We start from the raw sequence: 27,981 nt of genomic DNA on the forward strand, positions 1-27,981 counted from the left end.
TATTCATTCAATATGTAAATGAGATGTGTATAAATAGATTATTAAAACTAGAAAAAAGAAAATATAAAAAATATATGAAATGGAAAACAAAACTAAATAGAGGACAGGTGATGAGCATCAAATTCAAAAATGAATATTTGCAAAACAAAGGTTATCAATTTGAACATTAAATATCTACTCTTTGTATTGTATCAATTGCTTAGAGGTTTGGGCCCCATAAGGACCAGAGGGTCCCCACAATGGGCCTTACAATTTAACAAATGCTGGAACACACACGCACCTCACATTCTCCTGTGACCCAATCACTGGTGTCTACAACATAGATTTTATAACAATGCATTAGACTCAGTTGGTGAGCAGGTGAGCTTGTTGCCTTGTGACTAGGTTGCAAACCAATCCTAGGAACTAGCTCTAGGTGAGGGAGGGATTTTGTGAGCGTTTCTTGTTAATAAACCGTTACTCCTTTTGATAAAAGAGAAAAATCCTGTGTTCTGCACACATTCTGGAGTTTGGTTTTCTACCCTCAGATGTTGCCAAGGTCCGATTTGGGATCGCTTATCTGGTCTGGGACCAGCCTTTAAGGTTTTATATATCACACTTACCTCAGCTTGGTGTGCCATAAAGAACGGCAGAGATGAGGGCTGACCAGAAAACCCAGGTCAAACTGGAGCTCTTACTGTGATTGGTGAGTCCGTTGTCCTGGAAACACCTCCCTTCCCTGTAATAGGTCAGTGAATACAAATTGAACAAAGTACAAATATGTGATGAATTCTAAGTTTGAAGCTGTTGCTTTAGTTTTGTAAATGTCATTTTAAGTGTTTGTAATTTCTTTTCTACAACTTCACAATCAGGGCAAGTTTCTGTGAAAATTTTCCACATGTAAAAACTTTACAAGCAAGCTTAAATTGATTTTATATGCAAGGCTTTAGTAAATATTTAGCTGTACAAGTTTAGATTTTTTGCTGTGCAGTTTCTCCCATTGCAATGCACAGATGTTTACATCCACCACACAAGCTCTAGTTGCCATAGTGTGCGGTTGTGCAGGACCAAAGCAGCAACAGGACATCGGCAGACAAATGGTAGATGTATATATTTTAATAATGACATTTACTGACACGGAGGAAACATAGGAATCTGGGAGACATCAGACAACCTGAAAAGGAAGGGACACAAAACAGGAACTTAAATACAACTGAGGTGAAAAAAACTACAAACAGGTGGGTGCAATTAACAAAACAGGTGTGGATCATGACGTTACCCCTCCCTCAAGGACATATACCAGACGCCCCCATGAGGCTCCGCACAAGGACCCCTTCCGCCCACCCAGTTTGGCGAAGGGAAGGCAACAAAATGAAACAAAAACCCAAAGTTCAGGCAGACGACGTGGAGGTCGTCCCACAGAGGAAAAGAGTACTGGAGGAGGGCAATGCCGATCAAAGAACCCTGGAGGCTGGCATTGGCACTGCATGAAAAACCCACGAAGAACACTGCCAGGAGGTTGGCCAAGGGGCTCTGGAGACTGGAACCCACAGCGGAGCACTGAAGATGGGACCCACAGAGGAGCTCTGAAACCTGGAAATCACAGACGAGCTTAGAAAGAGAAACACAAAACAGGTCCACCTGGACACCCTTGCCAGAGAACTCGGGAGCAGGAAAACAAGGTTGATCCACAAGTACAGCCTCATCGGTGACCTCGGGAGCCAGGGCAAAAGGCAGGTCCACCTGGACACCCTCGTCGGAAACCTCAGGAGCTGAAGCAAGAGGCAGCGGCAGCTGTAGCTTGAGGCGAGGAGCAGGTACTGGTGCTCGGAGGCAGCTCAGTGCAGTAAATAGTTAATTACTGCCCAATTCCTTCAATATTTAGATGTTCTCTTTCAATTTCTGCATTTGTGGGAAAAGCAGGTCACAGGCACTCCACGCCGCCATAGCCACAACCTCCAGCAAAAAGTTGTTGTGTTTGAAAGCAGAGATCAACCTATCAGTCTTCTGACACAATTTCAAGTGGATTAAGTCAAGAGGATCAGAGAGGGACCTTTCCTAGTGACAAAAGGGACTTCCTGTTCTCAGAGGGTGGGACTTTGACAATGTCAGCATTTTGTCACATACGAGTGTTGGGCACCCAAAAGGGATCAGTCATGTCCAGTTAAAATTCAAGTTTGAGACCTGGCCACACCTCCTCGATATGCTCAGAAACTAGCGATATTGATCATTTTTAATGGGCTATGAAGCTGATAGCTCAAAATCTCCTAGGAAGTGTATTTTCACAGTTCAACATGTATGAAATGTCAAAAACGACTCTTTGAGTCAAAATGGCTGACTTCTTGCTGGTTTTAGGACATTTCTTGACTTGGAGGGTTCTATCTGCGTACCAAATTTCAAATCTACGATATAACTGGTTGGCTTATCTCAGTTTAGGAGGCTCTGTAGAACAATTTGGCCACGCCTCTTTTCAATTCCATTGAAATTCCATCCTTTAATGTTACTAGAGGGACAACTTTGTGCAAACTTTTCTGAGTTTTCATATATGTTTAGGCCCCCAAAATTCCACTTAAAGTTGCAGAATATTATGCGAATCCTGCGAATACAATAGGCCTTCCCAGCTCTTTTCCTTCTTGGGCCTAAATAACAGAACTTTAAGAATCTACAAAGTATATTATAAACGAAACTTATGTTTATCCAGATACTACGGGTAAATTTCAATTACTTTCAAATTACTAACAGCTGTAAACAGAAAGGTTTTCTGTCCTGATTCAAAATAACCAAGAGTTTTTTCACATCTCAGGTTTTCAGGATGTTTGTTCCGGAGCAGAGGAGCACAGAAACTAAATGCTGCCTCATCTTGTTTAGTTCTGGTTTTGGGAACACAAGAGTAAATTGATTTCTGTTGACCTGAGGGGTCTGTACAGGTAATACCTGACAAGCACTCTGCATGTCTGCAAGACTATTTAGAGCTTTATATGCACAAGAATAATTTTAATATCTATTCTTTGTCTAACTGAAAGCCAGAACAATGATTTAATTGTGTGATGTTATCCATTGCCCTGGTGTTGGTCAGAGCAATGTCATGAACCAGTTTTCTGTGTGCTGTTTTGACAGGAAACCCTTTACTCTGGTGAAGTTTTCAGATGATTTAGTAACAGACCTTATGACGTTGTCAAAATGTAGATCCAAGTCCAAAGCTATCCCGAACATTGGTTGTGGCAAACTGGAAACAGGATTCCTTCACTAACCTTTCTATAAAGTCTGAAACAATGTTCATGTACATGGTACAAAAACAAACCACATAAAAGATGCAAAATCAGGAACGGGTAAAAGTCCAACAATAACCTGAGACACGTGTTTGGCCTTTTAGTTGAGCTGATTTAATTCATTCTTACCCGCATTATTTATGATCTGTGCCAAACCTGAAGTGATTCTTGATAATCAGCAGTAGTGTGCTCTACTATATCTTCAAATTTGAAATGTTTACCTCAAATACACAAAACATGTACATTTTTAAACTCTGTCCAGGTCTCTCAAACTCGGCTAAATGCGCAGTAATTGTGACTGACTGTGGGAACCCAACTGATTAGGACCTCATACGACTTTGAGCCGGCCCTGCACACAGGGAGAAATAAAGTATTTTTCTAATCTGTCTTTTAAACTGTACTGTACATTTCCATTTAGATTCAAACATGCAAGTTAAAATTACTTTAAACTGCTAATTAAAGTTAAATCAATTTTCATTATTCACTTTGTAAGTTCTGGAGAGACAAAACCAATGTGAGAAATCCAAACTGAATCCACTTCAGCTTAGCAGTCATTCTGGGCTATTACCATCTGACAGACGCTGGGTGTTTGGGTTCAGGCAGAATCAAACATAGCTCAATACCTTGATTCTGAGAGAAGGACCAACTTAAAGCTACAGTGGCTGATTTACAGTGCAGCTCTGTCTCTATCGGCACTCACCATCCTCTTTCAAAATCAAATGCTATCTAGCTTTTTTTTGCCTAATTTCCCATTGGGTAGCCTGCCACACAGCTTAGTTAGATTTTAGTTCAGTTTTGTACAGAAACCTCGTGGACACATTCATTATTAACCGAATAGCACAGGAAGACACAGTGAACTGTTTTATTACTCACTAAAACTCTGATTTAAATAAAATCATTTTAGCATACTAACAAAGAAACATTTTTACAAATCTACACAGATCTAAAACATCAGACAGTTGATAGCTCCCAGCTGTTCTGGCAATAAAATCCATGAAGAGTTAACTGGAAAAAAGATCACATGTGCTACCTTTCCATAGGCTAGCAAACAGTATTGTGCAGGACAAACATTTTTTCTAAAGTAAATGAAGCAGTTTGATTCCAGTTCGGTGACTCGAGAGGTAAAGCGTGTGTTTTGGCAAAGGAAAAGGGTTAGAAGGTTCTGCTCAATCTCCAACAGCTGGACTGGATCAGCAATCAGGGTTCCAGACCATAGTTCTCTATGCCCACCTTTCTTCTGCGGGGCTGTTTAGGAAGGATAAAAAATGTAACAATGTTGTTAGTATATCAGCAACACACACTTCATGTACAGGTATATCTCAACAAGTTAGAATATCATTACAACGTTTATTTATTTCAGTGCTTCTATACAAAAAGTAAAGTTTATTAAATAGTTCCATTTAATACAGAGTAATGTGCACTGGTGCTGAAAATAACAGCAGGATGTTTAAACAAAACTATTTCAAGCGTTTAATTATGATCATTTTAATAATTACTTACAGCTAATAAATATATAAGATTTAAGGATTTTTTATTTATTTACATTACATAAGATGATTAAAAATGATTTTATTACAGAAATGTTATGGCCTACTCAATCATAGGGAAAACTGTTAATGAAAGTTGCTCAGCAGCTCTACGAGAAGGGTAAGCCAGACAAGGTCATTGCTTAATAAGCTGGCTGTTTAGAGAGTGCTGTATCCAAGAATATTAATGGAAAGTTAGGTGGAAGGAAGAAATGCGGCTAAAAAAAGGTATGTTACCAACTGGGACAACCACAGCCTTGGGATGATTGTGAAGTAAAGTCCATCCAAGAGTTTAAACAAGTTTTACAAAATGTGGGTTGCAGCTGTCACGTTACTTGTAATAGGCCATTCCTGAACCAGAGACAATGTCAGAAGCGTCTTACTTTGGCTAAGAGGAAAAACGACAGGACTGTTGCTCAGTGGTCCAAAGACTTCTTTTCAGGTGACAGTAAAGTTTGTATTTCATTTCGAAATCAAGGTCCCAGAGTCTGGAAGAAGAGTGGAGAGGCCCAGAATCCATGTCACTTGAAGTCCACTCTGAAGTTTTCACAGTCAGTGATGATTTCGGGTGCCCTGTCACCTGCGGGTGTCGGTCCACTAGGTTTAATCAAGTTCAAACACAGTGCAGCCACCTACCAGACCAAAGTATCAATACCTGCTTTATTCACCATGGGAACACCAGCAAAATAGTCTGACCCAAACGACATAGCTGTTGTCAAGAGGAAGATGAGATATACCAGAACCAACAATGCAGATGACCTGCAGGCTGTTGTCAAAGCAATCTGGGCTTCCTGAACACCTCAGCAGAATCACAGGCTGATCACCTCCATGCCAAACTGCAGTGATGCAGTAATTCATGCAAAAGCAGCCCAGACCAAGTATTGGGTGCAGATACTGTACAGACTTTTATATCTTTAAATAAAAAATCGTCTATAGGCCTATTATAAAATTCAAATTTTCTGTGATATTTGGGTTTTCATTAGCTGTAAGCCAGAATCATCCAAATGAACATAAGACTAGAAATATATGTGGGGAATGAATCTATAGGAGTTTCAATTGAACTGAATTACTCAAATATAAGAAGAATGTTGAAAAATGTATTCATTTAAAAATCATCCTTAATCATATTTGCTTGTTCAGAAATAGTTTTCAGCATTATTTTGGGTTAGCCCAATATTCGAAACGTTTGATCCCAAAGAGAATCATTGGGATGGTTTTACATGTGGACCGCTACTGTAAATACAGTTGAAACCAGATATTTACTGTCTAACTTGAGTTAAATGTTTTGGTTCCTTCCTCAAGCTTTTCACAGTAGTTCACTGGAGTTGTGGCCCGTTCCTCCTGATAGAACTGGTGTAACTGGGTCAGGTATGGAGGCCTATTTACGGAGGCCTCAAACACACCTTTTCAGCCCTGCCCACAAATTGTCTATGAAACTGAGATCAGGACTTCGTGATGATGATCACTCAAACACATTGATTCTGTTGTCCTTAAACCACTGAGAGACATTGTTTATTTGGTAGACCCATTAGTGTCCGAGCTTTAACTTCCTGGCTAAAGTCCTGAGGTTTTTCCACATAATGTTCTTTCCTATCAGAAGCCATGACATCATAACTGTACCCAAATTATATAAAAGAATGGTAAGTTTAGTGTGTGTAAACTTCTTACTTTGAAGAAAGGAGAAAAAAAAAGATCTTTGATAATTCTTTCATTTAGCACATAGAAATAATGCTGGTAAGGTTAGTCTAATTGAATGTCAGACAGTGAGAAAACCAAGATTTTAGGTGTCTTTTTATACAGTGCATGCAAGTGTCAGGTTTCAGCTGTATATACTGCTCAGTACCATGCAATATCCAAGCCATAAGATAAAAACCTGGTTTTTAGAACTTTTTATGTTTTATTTAAAACATAAAAGTAATGATCCACAACACATGTGTTGTACCTAATGTGTTGACATATTTTTTGTTAAATTTCATAAAATTCTAATATCAGGTCATTTTCTACCAGAGCAAAAACACTTCCTTACATTACAAGGGATAAGTTTTGATCTTGTGAAAATACTGTTGTCCTGTATCTATAAAATAAAGAGGACCTTTGCTTTGACTGCAGCTAACTGGCAGATTTCAGTCAGAAGAAAGTTGGAACTGTTCTGATCCACTCACGTTTTGGAGCTCTAAAATAATGCTGTTCAAACTTTTTGCAATGAGTGCCAAAATAGTGATGTTGACAGCACGGTCATGCCCCAAAAACTGGATTTTAAAAAATAAATACAATTATTGCATCGTGAGTTTTTTGGTTCTGAGTAAAAGTATTTACTAGGAGCAGAAAATGAAAGCCAAAGGCGGGGTTAATAATATAGAAATACTTCGAGCTTAACACAATATTTTCCTCGTACTCGTCATCTTCCGCTTATCCGGGACCGGGTCGCGGGGGCAGCAGACTCAGCAGAGACGGCCAGACGTCCCTCTCCCCAGACACCTCCTCCAGCTCCTCCGGGTGGAGCCCAAGGCGTTCCCAGGCCAGCCGAGAGACATAGTCCCTCCAGCGTGTCCTGGGCCGTCCCCTGGGCCTCCTCCCGGTGGGACGTGCCTGGAACACCTCCCAGCAGCATCGACAATAGATGCGGAGAACATGGTCCACTCGGACTCTATGTCTCCAACATCCCCCGGGATCTGGTCAAAGCTCTTCCGGAGGTGGGAGTTGAATACATCCCTGGCCGAGGGCTCCGCCAGGCGTTCCCAGCAGACCCTCACTATGCGCTTGGACCTGCCAAGTCTGTCCGGCTTTCTCCTCCTCCAGCGGATCCAACTCACCACCAAGTGGTGATCAGTGGACAGCTCAGCCCCTCTCTTCACCCGAGTGTCCAAAACATGCGGCCGAAGGTCTGATGCTACGACAACAAAGTCGATCATCGACCTCCTACCATCGACAATATTTTCCAATTTCTAAAATGATTTATTGAATTAAAAATCTTGCCACAAGAAATAAGAAAATGTTCATCTGCCTGTGCTGGCGGCCCAGATTGTACCTTTCATAAACTGTGTGCTGAGGCCAATCAAAATAATAGAGCTGCAAAGGGCCCCCGGGCAGTAGACTGAACAGCCCTACTCTTAAACAGTGCCTTGGAGTTCCAACTATCAGCCCTTCCTCATTCTATGATGTTGGCCTCAGACGCACCAGTTCTTTGCGTTTACCTTTTCATCATCACAACAGCAGCAGCACCAGCAGCGGATGAGGACCAGGATGACCAGAGTGAGAATCACACCTGAGCACAACAGTGAGAAGAAGCAGAAAAAGAGTTTAGGTGTCGGTGTTGGTACAGACCTGTTTACCTGGTTGGAAGGGAGCCCTCTAATATCTGCAGACTTACATCACAATAAACTGTAATGTGCTTAGCACAATAACGCAAATTAGGAGAAAATTTGAGTCCATATTTGACAGTCTGTACATCAAAAAGTGAGGAATGGATTTAAGGATGGATAGATGAAGATGAAACAAATACTTAGTTTTTACCTTCAGTGAAAAACCAAATATGAATCCAAATAATCTTATCTTCACCTTATTTCAATTCAAAATCCTTCATTAATCCCAAAGGGGAATTACATGTTGTTATAGCTCATACTATGAAGGTTTCTTCAAAGAGCTGTTGTAGATGCTGATGGCTGTGGGCAGGAAGGATCTCCTGTAGAGCTCTGTCTTACAGCAGATCTGAAGAAGCCTCTGACTGAAGACACTCTGTTGTTGTATAAAGAGGATGTCTATAATATACAGTAAACTTGAGAGGTCATAGAGCAGTCCGTAGAACAGAACCAGCCTTCTTTATCAGCTCACTGAGCTTTTTTTTGTCAATGGTTCTGATGCCGCTACCCCAACATATGATGGCAGAAGAGATCACAATCTCCACAACAGACTTATATAAGATCTGTAGCATTTTGCTGCACACACTGAAGAACCTAAGCTTCCTCAAGAAGTACAGTCTGCTGTGTTCCTACTCGTAGACGGCTTCACTGTTGTGTCTCCAGTCCAACCTGTTGTCCAGGTGAACGTCAAGGTTTACAGTTGTGTTCAAAATATCAGTGGATTTAAAAATTTTAGTAAAGCTCAAAATCTTTAGAATAGTTGTTTCTATGTATTGGGAACACTACACATTATATTCTAAATCAAACCATGAAGAAAGATCTAAAATGCTTTAATCGCTTTACAGAAAATGCCAAAAACGAAAATTGGACTGTTCAACAAAATAGTAGTCAACCCTGTGAATCACTAAACTAATATTTAGTTGCATACCCACTTTTCTGAGAACTACTTCCAATCTGTGTTACATGGAGCCAACCAACTTCTGACACCTGTGAACAAGTATTCCAGTCCTCTGAACAATGCCTGGAAGGACCCATTTTTGGCAGGTTTTCAGACATCATCCTTAAATAAGGGCCACCAGATTGATGCTCCACGCTGCTATTATTTTGAACACGCCTCTTTTAATAAATTAATTAATAACAGACTCAGGGGCATGCATGTAATGAATGTTGGTTCTACACCTACTAGTAAATTATTTCTCATGTGTTTATATGATTTCTACCAAGAACAGTGATAGATCTGGTTAGTCCACTTGAACTGCTAATATTTTGAACACAACTGTATACTCCTCCACCACCTTCACTTTTTCTCCCATGATGGAAACAGTGTTTGACCTACTCCAGTTTCTCCTAAAATCTACAATCATCTCCTTTGTTTTATTCACATTCAAGACGAGATGATTGTTTCCACACCATGCCACAAAGCAGTCCACCACCTTCCTGTACTCAGCTTCTTGTCCATCTCTGATCCACCCAACGACTGCTGAATCATCCGAGTATTTCTGCAGATGACTTGAGTCTATCTTGTACTGGAAGTCTGAGGTGTACAGAGTCAAAAGGAATGGTGAGAGTACAGTCCCCTGTGGTGCTCCTGTGCTGCTGACTACCTGGTTAGACACAACCCTTCAGTCTCACAAACTGTGGTCTGTTTGTCAAGTAGTCTTTGATCCAGGAGATTGTTGAGGCCTCCAACTGAGTCTTCTGGACTTTTTGACAAAGCAAATCAGGTTGAATTGTGTTAAATGCACTGGAGAAATCAAAGAACATGATCCTCACAGTGCTGCTGGCTTTGTCCAGATGACAATGGGTTTGTTGAACCAGGTTTTTGTTGGCATCTTCATCTCGAACTCCACAGCGATACGCAAACTGAAGGAGGTCCTGATTTGTGCTTGTTTGCATACTCAGGTGGGCCAACCGGAGTCTCTCTAGGACCTTCATGATGCGAAATGTCAGGGCAACAGGTCTAGTCATTGAGAACTGATGAGTGAGGTTTCTGTGGAAATGAAACAAGACAGGTCTTTCACAACACCGGATTGTTGTTTCTCTCCAGCTGCCTCTTCACCTGACTTACAGAAACAGACAGGTGGTAGGCGGAAACAATAGGAGTACCAGCATCTCCTGATTGGGTTGCGGACAAACATGTAGAAGCAGAAGGGTCTGGGGCCGAGGAGAACAATAAAACATCTGAGGCATGACAAAAAAGCTTTGGGTCAAAGTAGGGTGTGATGGGCACGGCAGTGATGCAGGAGTAGAAAGCGTGACGGATGTATAGAGGCTTTGGTTCTCAACATGGATGTGGCTGAGTTTAGGTCCAGGCTGACTGACATTTGCCGCATGCCTTCAACCTTTCTAAACCCAATTTCCTGCCAGCTCACTTTCGGAAAACATGAGAAAAGTAATGGCCAATAGTGCTGCAGAAAAAAAGGAGGGTGGGATATCTGTTTGGCTGTGGGCAGAAGAAGAGGATGCTGAGCTTGTTCCTGAACTGAAGCTATTGAAGAATGTGTTCAGTTCATGGGCTCTGTCCAGACTTCCATCTATCTGATCCTCCTTTTGCTTGAAGCCTGTGATCTTCCTCATCTCTGACCACACATCTCTTATATTGTTCTACTGGAGTTTGCTCTCTAGCATCTTTCTGTACAGCTCCTTGCTGTTTCTAATCTTGCCTTTAAATTGCTTCTGTAAACTCATTAATTCCATGTCTCACTCTTTGGTTCTTGTTTAGAAGTTCCTTCACATCATTGATGATCCAGGGATTGTAATCAGGGAAGCATCTCATTGTTCTGGTAGGGATGGTGTTATCTCTACTATAGTCGGTCACACACTTAGTCATGCCACTGGTGTCCTCTCCATGTGGCTGGCACAGGACATCCCAGTCTGTAGTCTGAAAACATCCCTGCAGGGCCACTTCAGCTTCCTGTGACCATCTTCTCACTGTTCTATTTATTACAGGTTGCCTCTGAACAAGTGGTTTATACACCATGCAGAGAAAAACGAGATTATGATTTGCTTTGCCAGGAGGAAGTCTTGATTTGGAACTCTATGCACCCCTGACATTTGCAAACAAATCCAATGTTTTGTTTTCTCTGGTAGAGCAGGTGACAAACTATTAAAATGGTGGAAGTGTAGCAGAGAGTGAGGCGTGAATAAAATCACCAGATACTGCCATAAAAGTATTGGTGTGATGTGTCTGTACCTTAGTGTTACCTTGAGTCATTTAGACAGTCAATATTGTTAAGGTTTAATTTCTGCAGCAAGTATGTTGATGGTCAATGACATTTTGGGACTTTAAATATAGCTTAAATAAGTGTTTATTATGAGCGTAACACATTGTGATTTTTGGTTCCCACTTCACCAGTTTCAAGGGGGAGCTGGTTAGATGTAGAAGAGATTGAGAGAGGGCTCCATGTGCTATGGTTCTGTGTATGCTGTCCTGTTTGGAGAAGCTACTAAGCAACAAATAAGGGTTACATTAGCAACAACTGAGCTGATGACTTCACATGTAATATCACAACAGCAGATAGTGGAATGTATACAGTTGTCAAAATAACAGTGGTAAACTCTTGGTAAATAATATGGAAGAAAACTTACTGCTAACAATTTAATATTTGGGCTTCAAAGATTACACTTTATAGTAACATATCTTTGATTACACCATCTGTTGTGCACAAGCACTGCTAATCCACCTCCTTTGGTTTTGACACTCCTCTTTAAATCTCTGCTTGTATGGTCAGAAAGCCCGGCAGTGAGACGTTGGAGTCAGGATATACAGTACAGACCAAAAGAGCTTGGACACACCTTCTCATTCAAAGAGTTTTCTTTATTTTCATGACTATGAATATTGTAGCTTCACACTGAAGGCATCAAAACTATGAATTAACACATGTGGAATTATATACTGAACAAAAAAGTGTGAAACAACTGAAAATATGTCTTATATTCTAGGTTCTTCAAAGTAGCCACCTTTTGCTTTGATTACTGCTCCGCACACTCTTGGCATTCTGTTGATGAGCTTCAAGAGGTAGTCACCTGAAATGGTTTTCCAACGGTCTTGAAGGAGTTCCCAGAGATGCTTAGCACTTGTTGGCCCTTTTGCCTTAACTCTGCGGTCCAGCTCACCTCAAACCATCTCGATTGGGTTCAGGTCCGGTGACTGTAGAGGCCAGGTCATCTGGCGCATCACCCCATCACTCTCCGTCTTGGTCAATTTATTTACACAGCCTGGAGGTGTGTTTGGGGTCATTGTCCTGTTGAAAAATAAATGATGGTCCAACTAAACGCAAACCGGATGGAATAGCATGCCGCTGCAAGAGGCTGTGGTAGCGATGTGGGTTCAGTATGCCTTCAATTTTGAATAAATCCCCAACAGTGTCACCACCAAAGCACTCTCACACCATCACACCTCCTACTCCATGCTTCACGGTGGGAACCAGACATGTAGAGTCCATCCGTTCACCTCTTCTGCACCGCACAAAGACACGGTGGTTGGAACCAAAGATCTCAAACTTGGACTCATCAGACCAAAGCACAGATTTCCACTGGTCTAATGTCCATTCTTTGTGTTCTTTAGCCCAAACAAGTCTCTTCTGCTTGTTGCCTGTCCTCAGCAGTGGTTTCCTAGCAGCTCTTTTACCTTGAAGGCCTGATTCACACAGTCTCCTCCTAACAGTTGTTCTAGAGATGTGTCTGCTGCTAGAACTCTGTGTGGCATTGACCTGTTCTCTAATCTAAGCTGCTGTTAACCTGCGATTACTGAGGCTGGTGACTCGGATGAACTTATCGTCCGCAGCAGAAGTGACTCTTGGTCTTCCTTTCCTGGGGTGGTCCTCATGTGAGCCAGTTTCTTTGTAGCGCTTGATGGTTTTTGTGACTGCACTTTGGGACACTTTCAAAGTTTTCCCAATTGTTCGGACTGATTGACCTTCATTTCTTAAAGTAATGATGGCCACTCGTTTTTCTTTACTTAGCTGCTTTTTTCTTGCCATAATACAACTTCTAACAGTCTATTCAGTAGGACTATCAGCTGTGTACTGTATCCACCTCCTGCACAACACAACTGATGGTCCCAACCCCATCTATAAGGCTTGAAATCCCACTTATTAAACCTGACAGGGCACACCTGTGAAGTGAAAACTATTTCAGGTGACTACCTCTTGAAGCTCATCAACAGAATGCCAAGAGTGACCAGATGACCTGGCCTCCACAATCACCGGACCTGAACCCAATCGAGATGGTTTGGGGTGAGCTGGACCGCAGAGTGAAGACAAAAGGGCCAACAAGTGCTAAGCACTCTCTGGGAACTCCTTCAAGACTGTTGGAAAACCATTTCAGGTGACTACCTCTTGAAGCTCATCAACAGAATACCAAGAGTGTGCGGAGCAGTAATCAAAGCAAAAAGTGGCTACTTTGAAGAACCTAGAATATAAGACATATTTTCAGGTGTTTCACACTTTTTTGTTCAGTATATAATTCCACATGTGTTAATTCATAGTGTTGATGCCTTCGGTGTGAAGCTACAATATTCATAGTTATGAAAATAAAGACAACTCTTTGAATGAGAAGGTGTGTCCAAACTTTTGGTCTGTATTGTATATATCCTATGGTCATGTCTCAGTGAAATACATAATACTGTATTCCCAATACTCTGGTTGGGTTCTTGTTAGGGCTAGGAGTTCATCCAATTTGTTTTCCAACAATCTCAAATTGCCCATTGTGATTGATGAAAGAGATTAAGTCAAGTTTAATTTCCCTTTGGGATTAATAAAGTATTTTTGAATTGAATTGAATTGAAGTCAAGTCAAGTTTATTTGTATAGCGATTTTCAGCAACAAGGCACTCAAAGTGCTGTACATGAGGAAAAACATTACAATGATACAGACAGAAAAACAAATCAAATGACACTAATAATCCTTGGGAGTAAATAATAATTAATAGATTACAACTTCCTCCTTCCCTATCTCCTCTTTGCTACTACTCTGCATCCATGGCACCTCCTTTTCAACGTATCTGGCATTTGGGACTGTAGTATAATTTGAGCTTTTCAGATGTTGCTATGGTTACGCATCATAACAACTGTCCAACAGTATCAAGATATCAGCAAAAAATCCTTCCATCTGCACAGCATCCAAAACCAAAGTGAATAAATGTCCAAAAATGCAAGGTCCCAGGCAGAAAAAGAGGAATTAAAGTTTTTAAAAAGAATAAGTCAGAATAAAAGTAACTGCATACTCCAATATGCTGCCACCTTGAGCTGAACTTACCAATGAAGATGAAGAAGACAGCAAAAGAAGCAATGTCCCAGTCAGACTGGAACAACTGCTTTGACTGCAGTCTGGAGATCACATCATTAAACTGGTCCCCGATATCTTGCTGGACGTTTTTCTGACCCATCTTCTTGTCTGCTCTCAGAAAAATACAGAAGTTACACATATTAAACCTAAATCTACCAGGAGTTTGAATTATTATAACTGTATTAACTATTTAAAACTAGGCATGGACAAGTATGAGATTCTGACTGATAACCTTGAGTAAGACTACCAGGGTAAAATGTACCAAATAAATGACACGATTTGTTTTATTTAAAAGAGAAAATCAAATATTATTTCTGCTAATGATTAAATATCAACATATTGATTAATACAATTTTAATAATGTTTTAATGGTGATAGTTGGCATCCCCATAGCATGATGCTCTCACCACCAAGGTTTTGTGTTTCCACACCATGAGTGTCTGTGTCTTTTGCAACTGTAAATATTTTCAGACAGACAATAATTTTCTGGAAAATGTGGCGTAGCCTTTCAGCCACATGACCAGCAATGCACTGCAACAGGTGGGGGAGCAGAGGGACAGAGCTACAGTAGACTATCCTTTAAAACAGCGTGAGAGACATCTGGTCACTCCAACACTTTTTTGACATCTAAATAAAAGGACTTCAAGCTGGAGGTATGATAAATCCAGAATTGGGTAACAAGCTTTTTATCTGTTTTTTTTTTTTTTTTGTAGGATTGGAGCTATCTGATAGAAGGTCTAGCAAAAAACAGAAACATGCTTATCACCTGTTCAAAATCATGATACTTTGATCACAGATTTAGAAAAAAACGTTTGTAGTCCACAAATGTTAAAAAGTGGTGATTTTAATGCTTTTTGTGCCATTTTTGCCACTTATCATGTGTGTCTTAAAAAACAAGATTTTTCTGTTGGTTACCTGTCAATCAGTAGCTAGTGTTTGGCTTCACCGGTGTTTCTGCCAAACCCCTAATGGGTCCTGCTCATTTACTGACTCATTCATCTACGCTATGATACCTGACAGGAGCTTCCATGTAGTGCACTGTTATGTTATTGGCTGGTAGTTGGATTGGAAATCCCCCTCTCTTTATGATCAGGATGGTCTGACCTTGGGTGGGTCATCGTATTATAGCTGATTCACCTGGGTTCCCTGGTGTTCATGGATAGCAGTCAGATTGTTTAGCCAGTAGGTGTGGATGATGTCATGAGCTGGTGTGTGTACACCAAATATATATATAAATATTGTAAATGCCTAAACAGCAAGGTTCAGAATTCATATGGTTTACCTTCAGTGTTGTCTAAAATCTCTGTTCTTGAACCTTCTTCATCATAACCTCAAGGTAGACATACACTGCCTGGCCAAACAAAAGTCGACACCTTGATTTAACCAAGCAAATAGGAACGAGCCTCCTATTGTACAATTACTGTGTTGTGGAATTTTCTTATCAAAGTGGGTAGAAGTTGACTCATAAGAGAAAATCCGGACTTTGTCTTTATAAGTTTTATTCAAAGGCATTCAGCGTTTGAAGACCCTGACACTGAGGTTAGTCAGTGAAACAGAGCCCCGATCAACATTTACACACAGTATTTATACCAGAACATGACAGTGTTATCTCAACTTCAAAGAGTCTGTGTTTTACGACCCCAGACCCTTCTCGGGTTCAGAGGTGACTAGGTTACCTAGGAACAACCATCTACTCTCCCTGAGGCATCACCCTAACAAATGCCCTTAACCATTAAACGTCTGATAATGGCTTTTACAGCTTCCTCCTCTAACACAGATGTTCACTGGAGTGAGGTAAACCAAAGGTCATACACTGTGGAATGCTTACTGCAAGAATTTCCATCACACTCCTTTCTTCTGATTACAAGATAATCACAACTAAAGGAAAATTCTTCAAAACCATCACCCCTCTCAGCTAACAGATAATCCAAAGCCATTCTAGTTTGCAAACTCATCGTTCTAATAGCTTAGGCTGATTGAAGTATAAGTTGTGACCGTAGGTAGTAAATGAGCTAGATAACATACTCCAGACCAAGTAGCAGGCAGATACAGATATGATCTATTTTCACACATCCAACCCATGTTCTTAGGACACGAAAACCCATCTCTACTAGGAAAAGTAACAAGAACCCTGGTTAATTTACATGCCATGTCATACAATTAACCTCCATCCGGTAAGGCTGTAAGATTAAGAGTTAACACAAAGGGATCTGGAGCCAAAGATTCTGAAATAGTAGAAGGATCAGTCCTGACAGGACAAGGTCTAGATGTATTAATGTGGGTCAAGGCACATGAAACTGGTATAATAGTTTTACAACCCTCCGTCTTTCCAAGGAAATAAGGTGTACTTTCCTCCTGTGTAATACAAATATCTGGATCTTTAATCGGATTTCTAATACCCCGAATTCTATAGAGTTCCTGTAGAAGCACACGTTAAATTAGTCTCACTAGAAAATTTACCAACATTTCTGCTTTTCCTTACAGTATAATTCCTCACCCAAAGTTGTACAAAGATGAGTATTAGATTAATGGACATCTAATGTAATTCAGATGCATAAACCCTACAAATTAAATCTCGTAAATAATTCCCACCAAGTATGAAATCATAACTCTGATTCTTTATCAAAAATATATTCCTTACTTTTGGCATATCTTGAACTGTCAGTTAGCTTAATGGTACCAGGGAAACTTTCAATCTAATAAATCACCAATGATTCTGCATTCAAAACTAATTCTTCAAACTAGTTTAAACTATTTCATTAACCTTTTAGAAATAAAACACATAAATCTAAAAGTCATCCTACATCCTTAATCATTATACCAAAAAAAAAACAACATGTTTTTAAGGCAACAATCACTACAAGCATTTTGATTCTATTGTCTCTTAAACAGTGTTAAAACTCAGGAAGGGAGGTGCTGAGCGTTACCATGACAGCAAAGGCATGAACCAACCTGGTAGGTGGGCGGAGTCAGGCAGAACTAACCTCTGATTGACAGCCTATGGGCAGAACCACAGTTTCTTCATCCCATCCCACATTAGTGTAACTTAAACTGCAAAGCTATTAACATGCACCTACCTCAGAAACAAGCTGCTTCTTAACTCTCCTGAAAACTCAAAGTTTTAATCAATCTGGGATTTAGAAACATTATTCTAAACATGGATTATTGTTTCATGCAACATATAAACAAACATTCATTCCAACAAAACAAAGACAAAACATCAAAGACAAACAAATGGCCAAATTTGAAGCTTCAGGAATTAAAAGAAATTTTTAACAATCTCTTTTCAGAATATGTTTTCTCAACCATATCTTTTAATACTATAATTGATCAATGTTGTTATGACAATCGTCAGGATCCTTTTTTAAAAAATGAGTGCACATAGTCCAAAAAATCTCAAACTATTTAGAAGCACAGCAACAGTTTTCTCTTATATGAATCCAAATTTACTGATGCTGAAACCTTTTGCTAATTCTTTATACTGTAACTCTGTAATAATAACTACAATCCTGAGAGTTATTGTTATAATTCTCTTTTTGTTTGACTCAATTTGATCGCAGCTGTATTGCAGAATTTCAAGTTAAATGCAAAGAAGTATTTTTAATTGAATTCAATTCAAATTCAAAGATACTTTATTGATCCCCGAGGGGAAATTAGAAAAGTCAGCGTTGACATTTTTATGGTATACCCAAACTAAACAAAACTGCAGTGTTTGACTTAATCAGAAATTAAGATAAGAAGCTTGTCTCCAAACTGGACTTTTTCTCATTTTCTTTAATTTGGGCTATTTAAATTTTGAGAGTTGGGGAAAACTTATTACTAGAACCCCTCTTTAACAATCCAAATGCTGATAAATGTTCCAATATTTTATCTCTTAGTAATCTGAAATTACCTTGTGTACCTTTCTACTCCTATATATTCTTTTAATCTTTAAACCCTAAGAAATCAAACAAGGAGACTTGAGTTTGATCCGACCATCCTCTTACTGTTAAGAGAGCCTTTATTTCTTTTCTTTTCCTAAAATGAAGGATTTTACTTGTCTGGATTCTGTTATAAAGAATCCTAGCCTTGGTTCCAAAACTAAACTCTTCAACCCCAATCTGTGTTCCCCAGAGTAGAAATTTTGAGTATTATTGCATTTCAAAGCCACCAAATGACTGGAACTCATCATTGACTTAGATATATTTTAATAGGTAATCGGTCTACCTTTAATTAAATATTATAATTTTATGAACCCAAAATCTATGGCTTACAGGCTTCAGGAGTCCAGGAACCACAAGTTCAGTACTACTGCATTGAACAATGGTGTTAACTTTCTGCAGAGATTGAAGGATTGGCTAAATATATTGTTTCTGATTGGACCATAATCAGATTTAAAATTATTAGTTCACAGCTCCTAATTTACCTCAGATCATATTTGCTCCTAACCCAGTTCATAAGAAGCTTCAGACAAACATTATGCTAAAAAAAACAAGAACAAAACAAAAACCAGATCTGTTTTAAAATAAAGAAAAAGCATGCTTAAAAAACTTGTTACTGTGGTGGAAAATAACTCCACGGTTCTGAAGGCCTTTTCATGCAGTCTTTTAGGAAACATGAGATTAGTTTAATTTTTGTGTGGTACCACTGTCCAATCAGATTCTTTCTAAATAACCCAATTTTTCATACTCATTTTAAAGGTTTGTTTTACCAAGGAAAATGTGTTTAACAAAACCAATTACTCTCAAAAGTTTTAAAAGTTTTTAGCTGGTGATATCTTAGAAAACAAGTGTTTTAATATTTCTATGCAACACAGAACTGATTAGGTGTCCTTTCCTTCTCCAAAGGGAGAAAAAAGGAAACTGCAGAACCAAACCTTTCATAGTTTTTTATCAGGACCTGATATAAGGTACAGTATAAATCAACACGCTGCATGAATCAGAAGAGGGAAGAAAAATCTAATATAACCTCTTCCCAGCAGCTGCTGTGAAAAACAATGAATTTGTACTTTCCATAAGCGTCAGTTAGCACTTGTGGACAAAAACTGCACCAAACTGTAAATACTGTGACAGAAACTGTATGAAGACCATCTGCAGTAAAACTAAGCCTGTTTTAATGAGGTCTCTACCCATTAGATTTATGGGATATAAACTCTGACAACAGAAAATAATACCTGAAGGAGAAACCCATCAGGTTTTACACATTCGCTGGGTTTTAAAAATGCTCCTTCATGAGATCTGTCCTGAGAATAACATAGAAACACTTGGTTACTGCTGAGTTTTGGAGATGTTGTAACTTCCTCTGCATTTTCATAACTTTTAATAACTATAATAATTGACCCTGAATATTCCACGACGAAAGAGAACTTGTTTCTCTAAAAGAATTAACTGGAAAGTATCAAATGAACTAAGTTATCACCCTTTTAAAGATACTTTTCTAACCCTAAAATAATATTTTAACCCGCTATATCTGTCAATGTCAGGCCAGCGTGTCACATGAGCAGCGGTTAATAAGCGTTCTTCATTGCAGAAAATAGGAAAGGATTTATGCAAATGTGTGTTTGTACGTTACCCCCATCAGTTTCTAAATCGCTCCAGAGTCAGACTGTCATGGCACACAGTCCTCTATCAGTCCAAAAAACAACCAGGCCCTTCCCCGGTCTGTTGGTGAGACATTCAATCATTCTTTGTCCACTTTAACTTCTCCAGGAGGGAGAAAGAAGAAACTTTGCTCCGGTTTCTCTTCTGCCCGCATAAGATGCTTTCAATATAAATCCAGTGTATCGCTCTTCTGGCTCTGGCAAACAGCATGGATCTTTGTCCATCTCAGTGGGTCCAGATTTCTTCTGAGTTTCGTTTTTTTTTTCTTGTAGAAAGTCACACTGCGATTTTCAACATGCAGGAAGGCAGATCTCTCTCTTTCAGGCCGTGCTGGAGAAGCGTCTCTGGTGGAGTAGCCATGGAGAAGGGCAGGTTTCTAAAATCCAGACTCAAAAACGCAGATGTTGAACTCAAATCCCATATATGTGTGTATTTGTGTGTGAGAGAGGCAGAAGAAAAAGTTTAGTATAGGTTCAGATTTTGTACAAAGAAATATTATCAGTCAGTCAGTCAGTTGTCCACCTGCCTGTCACTTCCTTCCACAACATGAACTATACTCCTTTCTAAAACAACTTTCTTTTCGACTCTCTAATGTCCCTTTTCACTTTTACCTTCTTTTCCGACTGATCGCAATATTTAAGACAAACAAAACTTCCTTCAGGAAAGTTTTAACTCTTTAACCCCTTAATTGATGCACTCTGTGCTTTTTAATCTTTTCTTATGTTTTTTTTTATTTTTCCATCAACTGTTTTACTTGAAACTATTTAAACTATTTAACTTATTTACACTCAAACTTCCACGCTGTGAAAAACCAAACTTATATTCCAAATTAAAGCACATTTAACACAATCATCCCCACTTTTTCCTTTCATTATTTTATAAATCAGAGAATGAAGAAGGACACACCCCTGATGCCTCAAGGTTCCGGAACCCATTTTTTCCTTTTTACCCGTTCAGCGGCACATCTGCCCACTGGCTTTTCTCCTTTATGAGGTGTAGAAAATTGCTAAAAACCACCCGCAAAACCCTGTGTTTTGCTTTATCCCATTGTTACCAATAAGAACCTCCCTGCCATTCCTTTTGCAGGGTAACTGGGCCCTCAGCTGATGTCCTCCCTCTCGCAACTCTGGAACCTAATTAATTAGTTAGGAGATGATGGTTAATGTGTAATAAAAATAATAATATACATTATATCATACAGAGCAACTTCTCACCCAGATATATTTGAAGACAAATAGTTCGGATCTAATCGTCCAGAAGCCGCAGGCGGGCACCAGAACTCCCCTCCGTAAAATGGAAGTGGACTGAGAACAACTCTCAGGCTGGCCAGGCGTCCGTGTCCCCTCCTGCGGTCTCCTCTGGCACGTTAGATCCTGTTCGTGACGTTAAAATTGTTGTGGAATTTTCTTATCAAAGTGGGTAGAAGTTGACTCATAACAAGAGAAAATCCGGACTTTGTCTTAATAAGTTTTATTCAAAGGCATTCAGCGTTTGAAGACCCTGACACTGAGGTTAGTCAGTGAAACAGAGCCCCGATCAACAGTTACACACAGTATTTATACCAGAACATGACAGTGTTATCTCAACTTCAAAGAGTCTGTGTTTTATGACCCCAGACCCTTCTCGGGTTCAGAGGTGACTAGGTTACCTAGGAACAACCATCTACTCTCCCTGAGGCATCACCCTAACAAATGCCCTTAACCATTAAACGTCTGATAATGGCTTTTACAGCTTCCTCCTCTAACACAGATGTTCACTGGAGTGAGGTAAACCAAAGGTCATACACTGTGGAATGCTTACTGCAAGAATTTCCATCACAACTGCATGGGCGGTTGTCTTTCAGCTGGCAACAAGTTATTTAACCCCAGTTGATGCAATGAGTAGCTTCTCAACAACCATGTCGAAAGACATCCTGTGGTCGTGGAAAAGATGTCAGTCTGTTTAAGAAGGGTCAAATCATTGGCATGCATCAAGCAGTGAAAACATCTAAGAAAATTGCGGAAACTACCAAAACTGGGTTGAGTAGTATGTTTAAAAGTGAAAGTAAGATAATTTCCACATGCACAATGCAAAGGGAACTCAAGGTAACGGCAATGAACAGCTTTGTAGCTGTAAGAAAACCACTTATCAGCAAGGCTAATCAGAAAAAAGGCTACAGTGTGCTAGGGAACATAAAAATTGGACTCTGAAGGATTGGTAAAAGGTCATGTGGTCTGATGAATCCAAATTTACCCTGTTCCAAAGTGATGGCCGCATCAGGGTAAGAAAAGAGGTAGGTGAAGTGATGCACCAATCATGCCAATGATGGGCATGATCAAGTGGTGTGAAGAATCCTCATTAAATATTAATGTCAATAAAACAAAAGAAAAGTGCATAGACTTTGGGAAATCCCAGTGATACTTTTCATACCCAGTGAAGATCAATGACCAAACAGTAGAGCTGGTACCACACTATAATTACCTGGGGGGAGTACTCTTTGATGTAAACCTGAGTTTTGGGTCGCAGGTAGACTGCGTGGTGTAACCTATTCTTTCCTTTGTTTTTACTTGTTAGTAAGGGTCACTTTCCAAGAATTGCCTGCAAAGTATTATCAAAGTTTGCAGTAAAATTGGTGGCATAATAATTTAAGTGACCTACATAATTTTATGTCCTTAAAGAAAGCTTGGATGTACTTGGTGTACTATCCTGTGGGGGCATGATCCGGGGTTGCTGCAGTTGGTCCGGTTTGGGTTCAGCAACAGTATGTGTTCAAAGAATGAGGTCAGCTGACTACCTGAATATACTGAATGACCAAGTTATTCCATCAATGGCTTTTTTCTTCCCTGATGGCACGGGCATGTTCCAGGATGACAATGCCAGGATTCATCGGGCTCAAATTGTGAAAGAGTGGTTCAGGGAGCATGAGACATCATTCTCACACATGGATTGGTCAACACAGAGTCCAGACCTTAACCCCATTAAGAATCTTTGGGATGTGCTGGAGAAGGCTTTGCACAGTGGTCAGACTCTCTCATCAGCAATACAAGATCTTGGCGTAAACTTAATGCAACACTGGGTGGAACTCAATCTGGTGACATTACAGAAACTTATGAAAACAATGCCACATGCTGTAATCTAAGCTGATAAGTGGATATCCTGGACAGGTCGCTGATCCAACTCAGGGCAATACAGAGACACACAGGACAAACATCCACACATACATTTGGAATGTAGGAGGAAGCTGGAGTACCCAGAGAGACCCTGCCAGTGGAAGTGGAGAACAGAAAGACCCCAGGCTGGGATTCGAACCCAAGACCATCTTGATGCAAGGCAATAGTGCTAACCACTGTTCCACTGTGCAGGTCTGAGATTAGATTTTATAGAAATTTTAATTGATTATGTTTTTTCTAGCAGCTTTCAATGTGGCCTAATTAAGATAATAAAACAGAGCTTCCAAATATTATGGCCCTTTGTTGTGCTGACCCTTTTTCTGCATAATTTGTCCCGTTGGAAGTTTTTCTCATGGTGCTGTTTACTGTAGCGTGTTTTCTACCAATCATACATCAATCTGTAGTCCCCCTAGAAACATTTTGTAACAACTTTAACAACTGACAAGTTAAAGTCATTTTTTGCTGTTTGTGTAGTCTGCTGTTGAAAGGAGCTTTTACAACTTTAACAAATTATTTTTCATCAGAAGGTCACTCAAAGGGGCCATAGTTACGTTCATATTTCAGAGGAGTCAATTGGGGTAACAAAAATTAGTACCGAAATCTTAATGTTGAATCATTAGTACAATACGTGTGTTTATTTAAATCATTTCCCTATCGCATGTCCTTGTGACAGTTGTCATACTTGTATACAGCTGACTGACAGAAACGCTGACGGTACTGGACATTGTAGGGCTGTTCTGGTTGACACACATTGGTCAGATGGAGGAAAACCAGGAATACATCATCTAGAGTGGCCTACCGAAGTTGCTGTCAGAATTTATAAGAAAGGGGACTGGAGTTTAATTTTATTTTAATCTTTTCTTTGGAAATCGCTAAAAAGGTCAAATGAGTTTAAGGGAGGGATGGTTTAAATGTAGTCACATTTTGTTGTATAAGTTGCAATGACAAATAAAGATGATTATTATATTATTATTATTATCTACTCCACGTTTGTAATGAAAAGTTGGTATTAATCTGGTATAGCAACACCATTTAGCATTGATTCAGAGTGAATAGATCATGGGTAGTGAAAGCTATTGCTTGTTTGTTTGTTTTTGTCTACGTGTTTTTCCCGACTGGAACTTAGTTGATAGTCCCTCAAGAACCACTGCGTTCAGCAGCGAGTACACAGAGTCTCGCTCCCCGCCGCCTCTGTCACAGTTCACGGTATGAAAAGCAGTCGCTGCCCGTTGGGAACCACGGAGAATGCCCGTCGAACGGCCAACCTAAAACTAACTTCACCGCGGTCCTACACCGACTTTTTTTAAATAGTTATTATCAGTCATCCGCATACTGACAGTGAGACAGACCGGAAACATTTTAAAATATTAATCTTTTCGCTGAATACAAACGTATTCTTTATAAACTACAGTATTACTGAAATGATCAAACCTACCTGTTGATAGAATCGCTTCTTATTATGTTTTTTTCTTCCGGGTACAAAGAGCTGTTTCTATAGCAATCTTTATTGAACAATAACATGTATACAGTACAAGGGAAACACCTACGTGTCCCAGCCACCAGAAGTCCCGCCCACCTGTCAAAATTTTCACACCTCGTTTGATTGAAGGATATACATTTAGTCTTTATTACTGATGGTACTAAAATGTTATACTTCCCAAACACATCCAGCCAGGAGTCCCACATCAAGGTGTTTACTCCAGAATGCTCCTTCATTTTGCCATTTAGAGATCTCAAACCTTCTATGGCTTTAGTGAAGCTGCCATCAGCAGCAGTGTTGTTAGGTATGAATGTGCAACATTTTTCTCCAAAAAATAGCACAAACTTCTCCTTTTTCAGCTAACAACATGTCCAAAGCAATTCTATTCTGGAATGACATCAGGGAAGTTGAAGCCAATTAGTCATGGACAGCTACAAACCCGCTTTGTGTCCAATTTCCTAGTTTTTGAACATTGTAATGAATATAGTTGATCCTGTCTACGTTTTTGTTCATTGTACACCACTAACAGATATTTGATTCAAATCTTCTGGCTACTTGATCAATTAATTTATTTTCATCTATAGCATCTATGTACATAGAGTCTCCCTCAGTCTGCCAAGCTGCTGCTCTGCACTTTCTATCACACCAGTCATGTGGGATTACACTAGATAGTCCATCTGTTACTTCATCTACTAACATAGGATATACAGGTCCTTCTCAAAAAATTAGCATATTGTTATAAAGTTCATTATTTTCCATAATGTCATGATGAAAATGTAACATTCATATATTTTAGATTCATTGCACACTAACTGAAATATTTCAGGTCTTTTATTGTCTTAATACGGATGATTTTGGCATACAGCTCATGAAAACCCAAAATTCCTATCTCACAAAATTAGCATATCATTAAAAGGGTCTCTAAACGAGCTATGAACCTAATCATCTGAATCAACGACAATGGACATCTAATGTAATTTGGATGAATAAACCCTTCAAATTGAATCTAATAAATAATTCCAACCAAGTATAAAGTCATGACTCTGATTCTTTATCAAAAATATATTCCTTACTTTTGGCATATCTTGAACTGTCAGCTAGCTTAATGGTACCAGGGAAACTTTCAATCTAATAAATCACCAATGATTCTGTATGCAAAACTAATTCTTCAAACTAGTTTAAACTATTTCATTAACCTTTTAATAATAAAACACATAAATCTAAAAGTCATCCTACATCCTTAATCATTATTAAAAAAAAACATGTTTTTAAGGCAACAATCACTACAAGCATTTTGATTCTATTGTCTCTTAAACAGTGTTAAAACTCAGGAAGGGAGGTGCTGAGCGTTACCATGACAACAAAGGCATGAACCAACCTGGTAGGTGGGCGGAGTCAGGCAGAACTAACCTCTGATTGACAGCCTATGGGCGGACCCACAGTTTCTTCATCCCATCCCACATTAGTGTAACTTAAACTGCAAAGCTATTAACATGCACCTACCTCAGAAACAAGCTGCTTCTTAACTCTCCTGAAAACTCAAAGTTTTAATCAATCTGGGATTTAGAAACATTATTCTAAACATGGATTATTGTTTCATGCAACATATAAACAAACATTCATTCCAACAAAGAAAGACAAAACATCAGAGACAGACAAATGGCCAAATTTGAAGCTTCAGGAATTAAAAGAAATTTTTAACAATCTCTTTTCAGAATATGTTTTCTCAGCCATATCTTTTAATGCTATAATTGATCAATGTTGTTATGACAATTTTCAGGATCCATTTTAAGATGAGTGCACAAACTATTTAGAAGCACAGTGTTAGGTATTATTTAGTCAACTCAGAGGTAAGAACGATACAGTCAGAGTTACTTGCAGCAAGGGTAGCCCACTTTGCAGTGAAACTACCAAGTTTTTGACACCCTATCTCTTTATTTATATACACAGTTCAACAGACAGTTCAGACAGGGTGTGTGTGTGTGTGTGAGACAGAAAGGAGGCTGGTTCACACAGAGATAACAATGATCTCACACACACAGGGAGGAAGGCATAGTGCAGGTGCCTTGCAACACAAAGTTTTTACATGAGTGATAACAGGTTTTTGCACCCATCCAACAGTCCCTCCTTTTATCACAAGTAAAAACATTTAATATAAAAACGAGTAAGAAAAATACTCTGTATGAGCAGAAACCCACGGACGGTAAACAGATTATATTTTGTGGGAAATACTCATACGGTCCCGCCGCCCTCGGCGACCATTAAAAGTTAAATGTTGATTAATACTTGAAATCATAAAAATAAAAGAATAATACTTGAAATCATAAAAATAAAAGAATAATACTTGAAATCATAAAAATAAAAGAATAATACTTGAAATCATAAAAATAAAAGTATAATACTTGAAATCATAAAAATAAAAGAATAATACTTGAAATCATAAAAATAAAAGAATAATACTTGAAATCATAAAAATAAAAGAATAATACTTGAAATCATAAAAATAAAAGAATAATACTTGAAATCATAAAAATAAAAGAATAATACTTGAAATCATAAAAATAAAAGAATAATACTTGAAATCATAAAAATAAAAGAATAATACTTGAAATCATAAAAATAAAAGAATAATACTTGAAATCATAAAAATAAAAGAATAATACTTGAAATCATAAAAATAAAAGAATAATACTTAATGAAAACAGTGAAACATAATAAAGGAATTTAAAAATCTGCCCTGTTTATGTCATCATTGCACTTTTTCTCATTTCACTTAAGCAACAACTTCTTCCGATTTTCTGCTGTAAGGTCATTTTATGAAATACAATGTATGAGTACACTCAGGCTTTTGATGTGATTTATTTACAACATGTCATCATAATCGTCCCCTTCATTTTCGTGCATTTCTACCTGGTTCAGTGTTGCATATCGCACCATGAACAATACCAGAAATTCTGTAGGAATGGATGTGCGTCATGTTCTTCCGTCAGTGTTCTGAGATGGGTCCCGTCTGATGTCCATCTCTTCTGGTTCGGTATCACCTCCTGTGGATCCTGCTTTAGACAGAGAAAGAGTCCTGCTACCAGAATTAAGCTCAGGTTTATCAGTCCTGTCCACATGTTACAGAGAGCCATTTTATAATTGGGCGCAGATCAGCTGTTTTCTTCACCGGTTTGAGACGCTGGGCCATCTTTGAACCCGGACTTCCTCTGCTACCCCGTCGGTTGGTTTGGCTCCTGTAACGGCAAAACTGGCTTACAGTGGCTTTTATGGATCCAGGAAGGCCTCTCTGCTATTTTCAGAGCTGTGGGCGTTGTCAGGAGTACTTGAAACGGCCCTTTCCACCGAGGAGT

The 27,981-nt window shown here is 39.2% G+C and overlaps 1 protein-coding gene across 2 annotated transcripts; it reads right to left on the reverse strand.

Annotated features, from left to right (window-relative positions):
* Positions 1 to 4,096: 4,096 nt before the first annotated feature.
* Positions 4,097 to 24,736, reverse strand: LOC124863170 (small integral membrane protein 22-like). 2 transcript variants are annotated; one of them, XM_047357437.1, is made up of 4 exons: positions 24,584 to 24,736; positions 14,391 to 14,528; positions 7,969 to 8,039; positions 4,097 to 4,493 (listed from the first exon to the last, which is right to left on the reverse strand). In XM_047357437.1, exons 2-4 carry the CDS (start codon positions 14,518 to 14,520, stop codon positions 4,446 to 4,448), a joined length of 249 nt encoding a protein of 82 aa, XP_047213393.1. In that variant the 5' UTR covers positions 14,521 to 14,528; positions 24,584 to 24,736; the 3' UTR covers positions 4,097 to 4,445. The 2 variants fall into 2 exon arrangements, with proteins under 2 accessions (XP_047213393.1, XP_047213394.1); XM_047357438.1 differs by lacking the exon at positions 24,584 to 24,736 and adding an exon at positions 21,214 to 21,274.
* Between the last annotated feature and the right edge of the window lie 3,245 nt (positions 24,737 to 27,981).

The sequence above is a fragment of the Girardinichthys multiradiatus genome, chromosome X (genome assembly GCF_021462225.1).
Source record: "Girardinichthys multiradiatus isolate DD_20200921_A chromosome X, DD_fGirMul_XY1, whole genome shotgun sequence".
Taxonomy (NCBI): Eukaryota; Metazoa; Chordata; class Actinopteri; order Cyprinodontiformes; family Goodeidae; genus Girardinichthys; species Girardinichthys multiradiatus.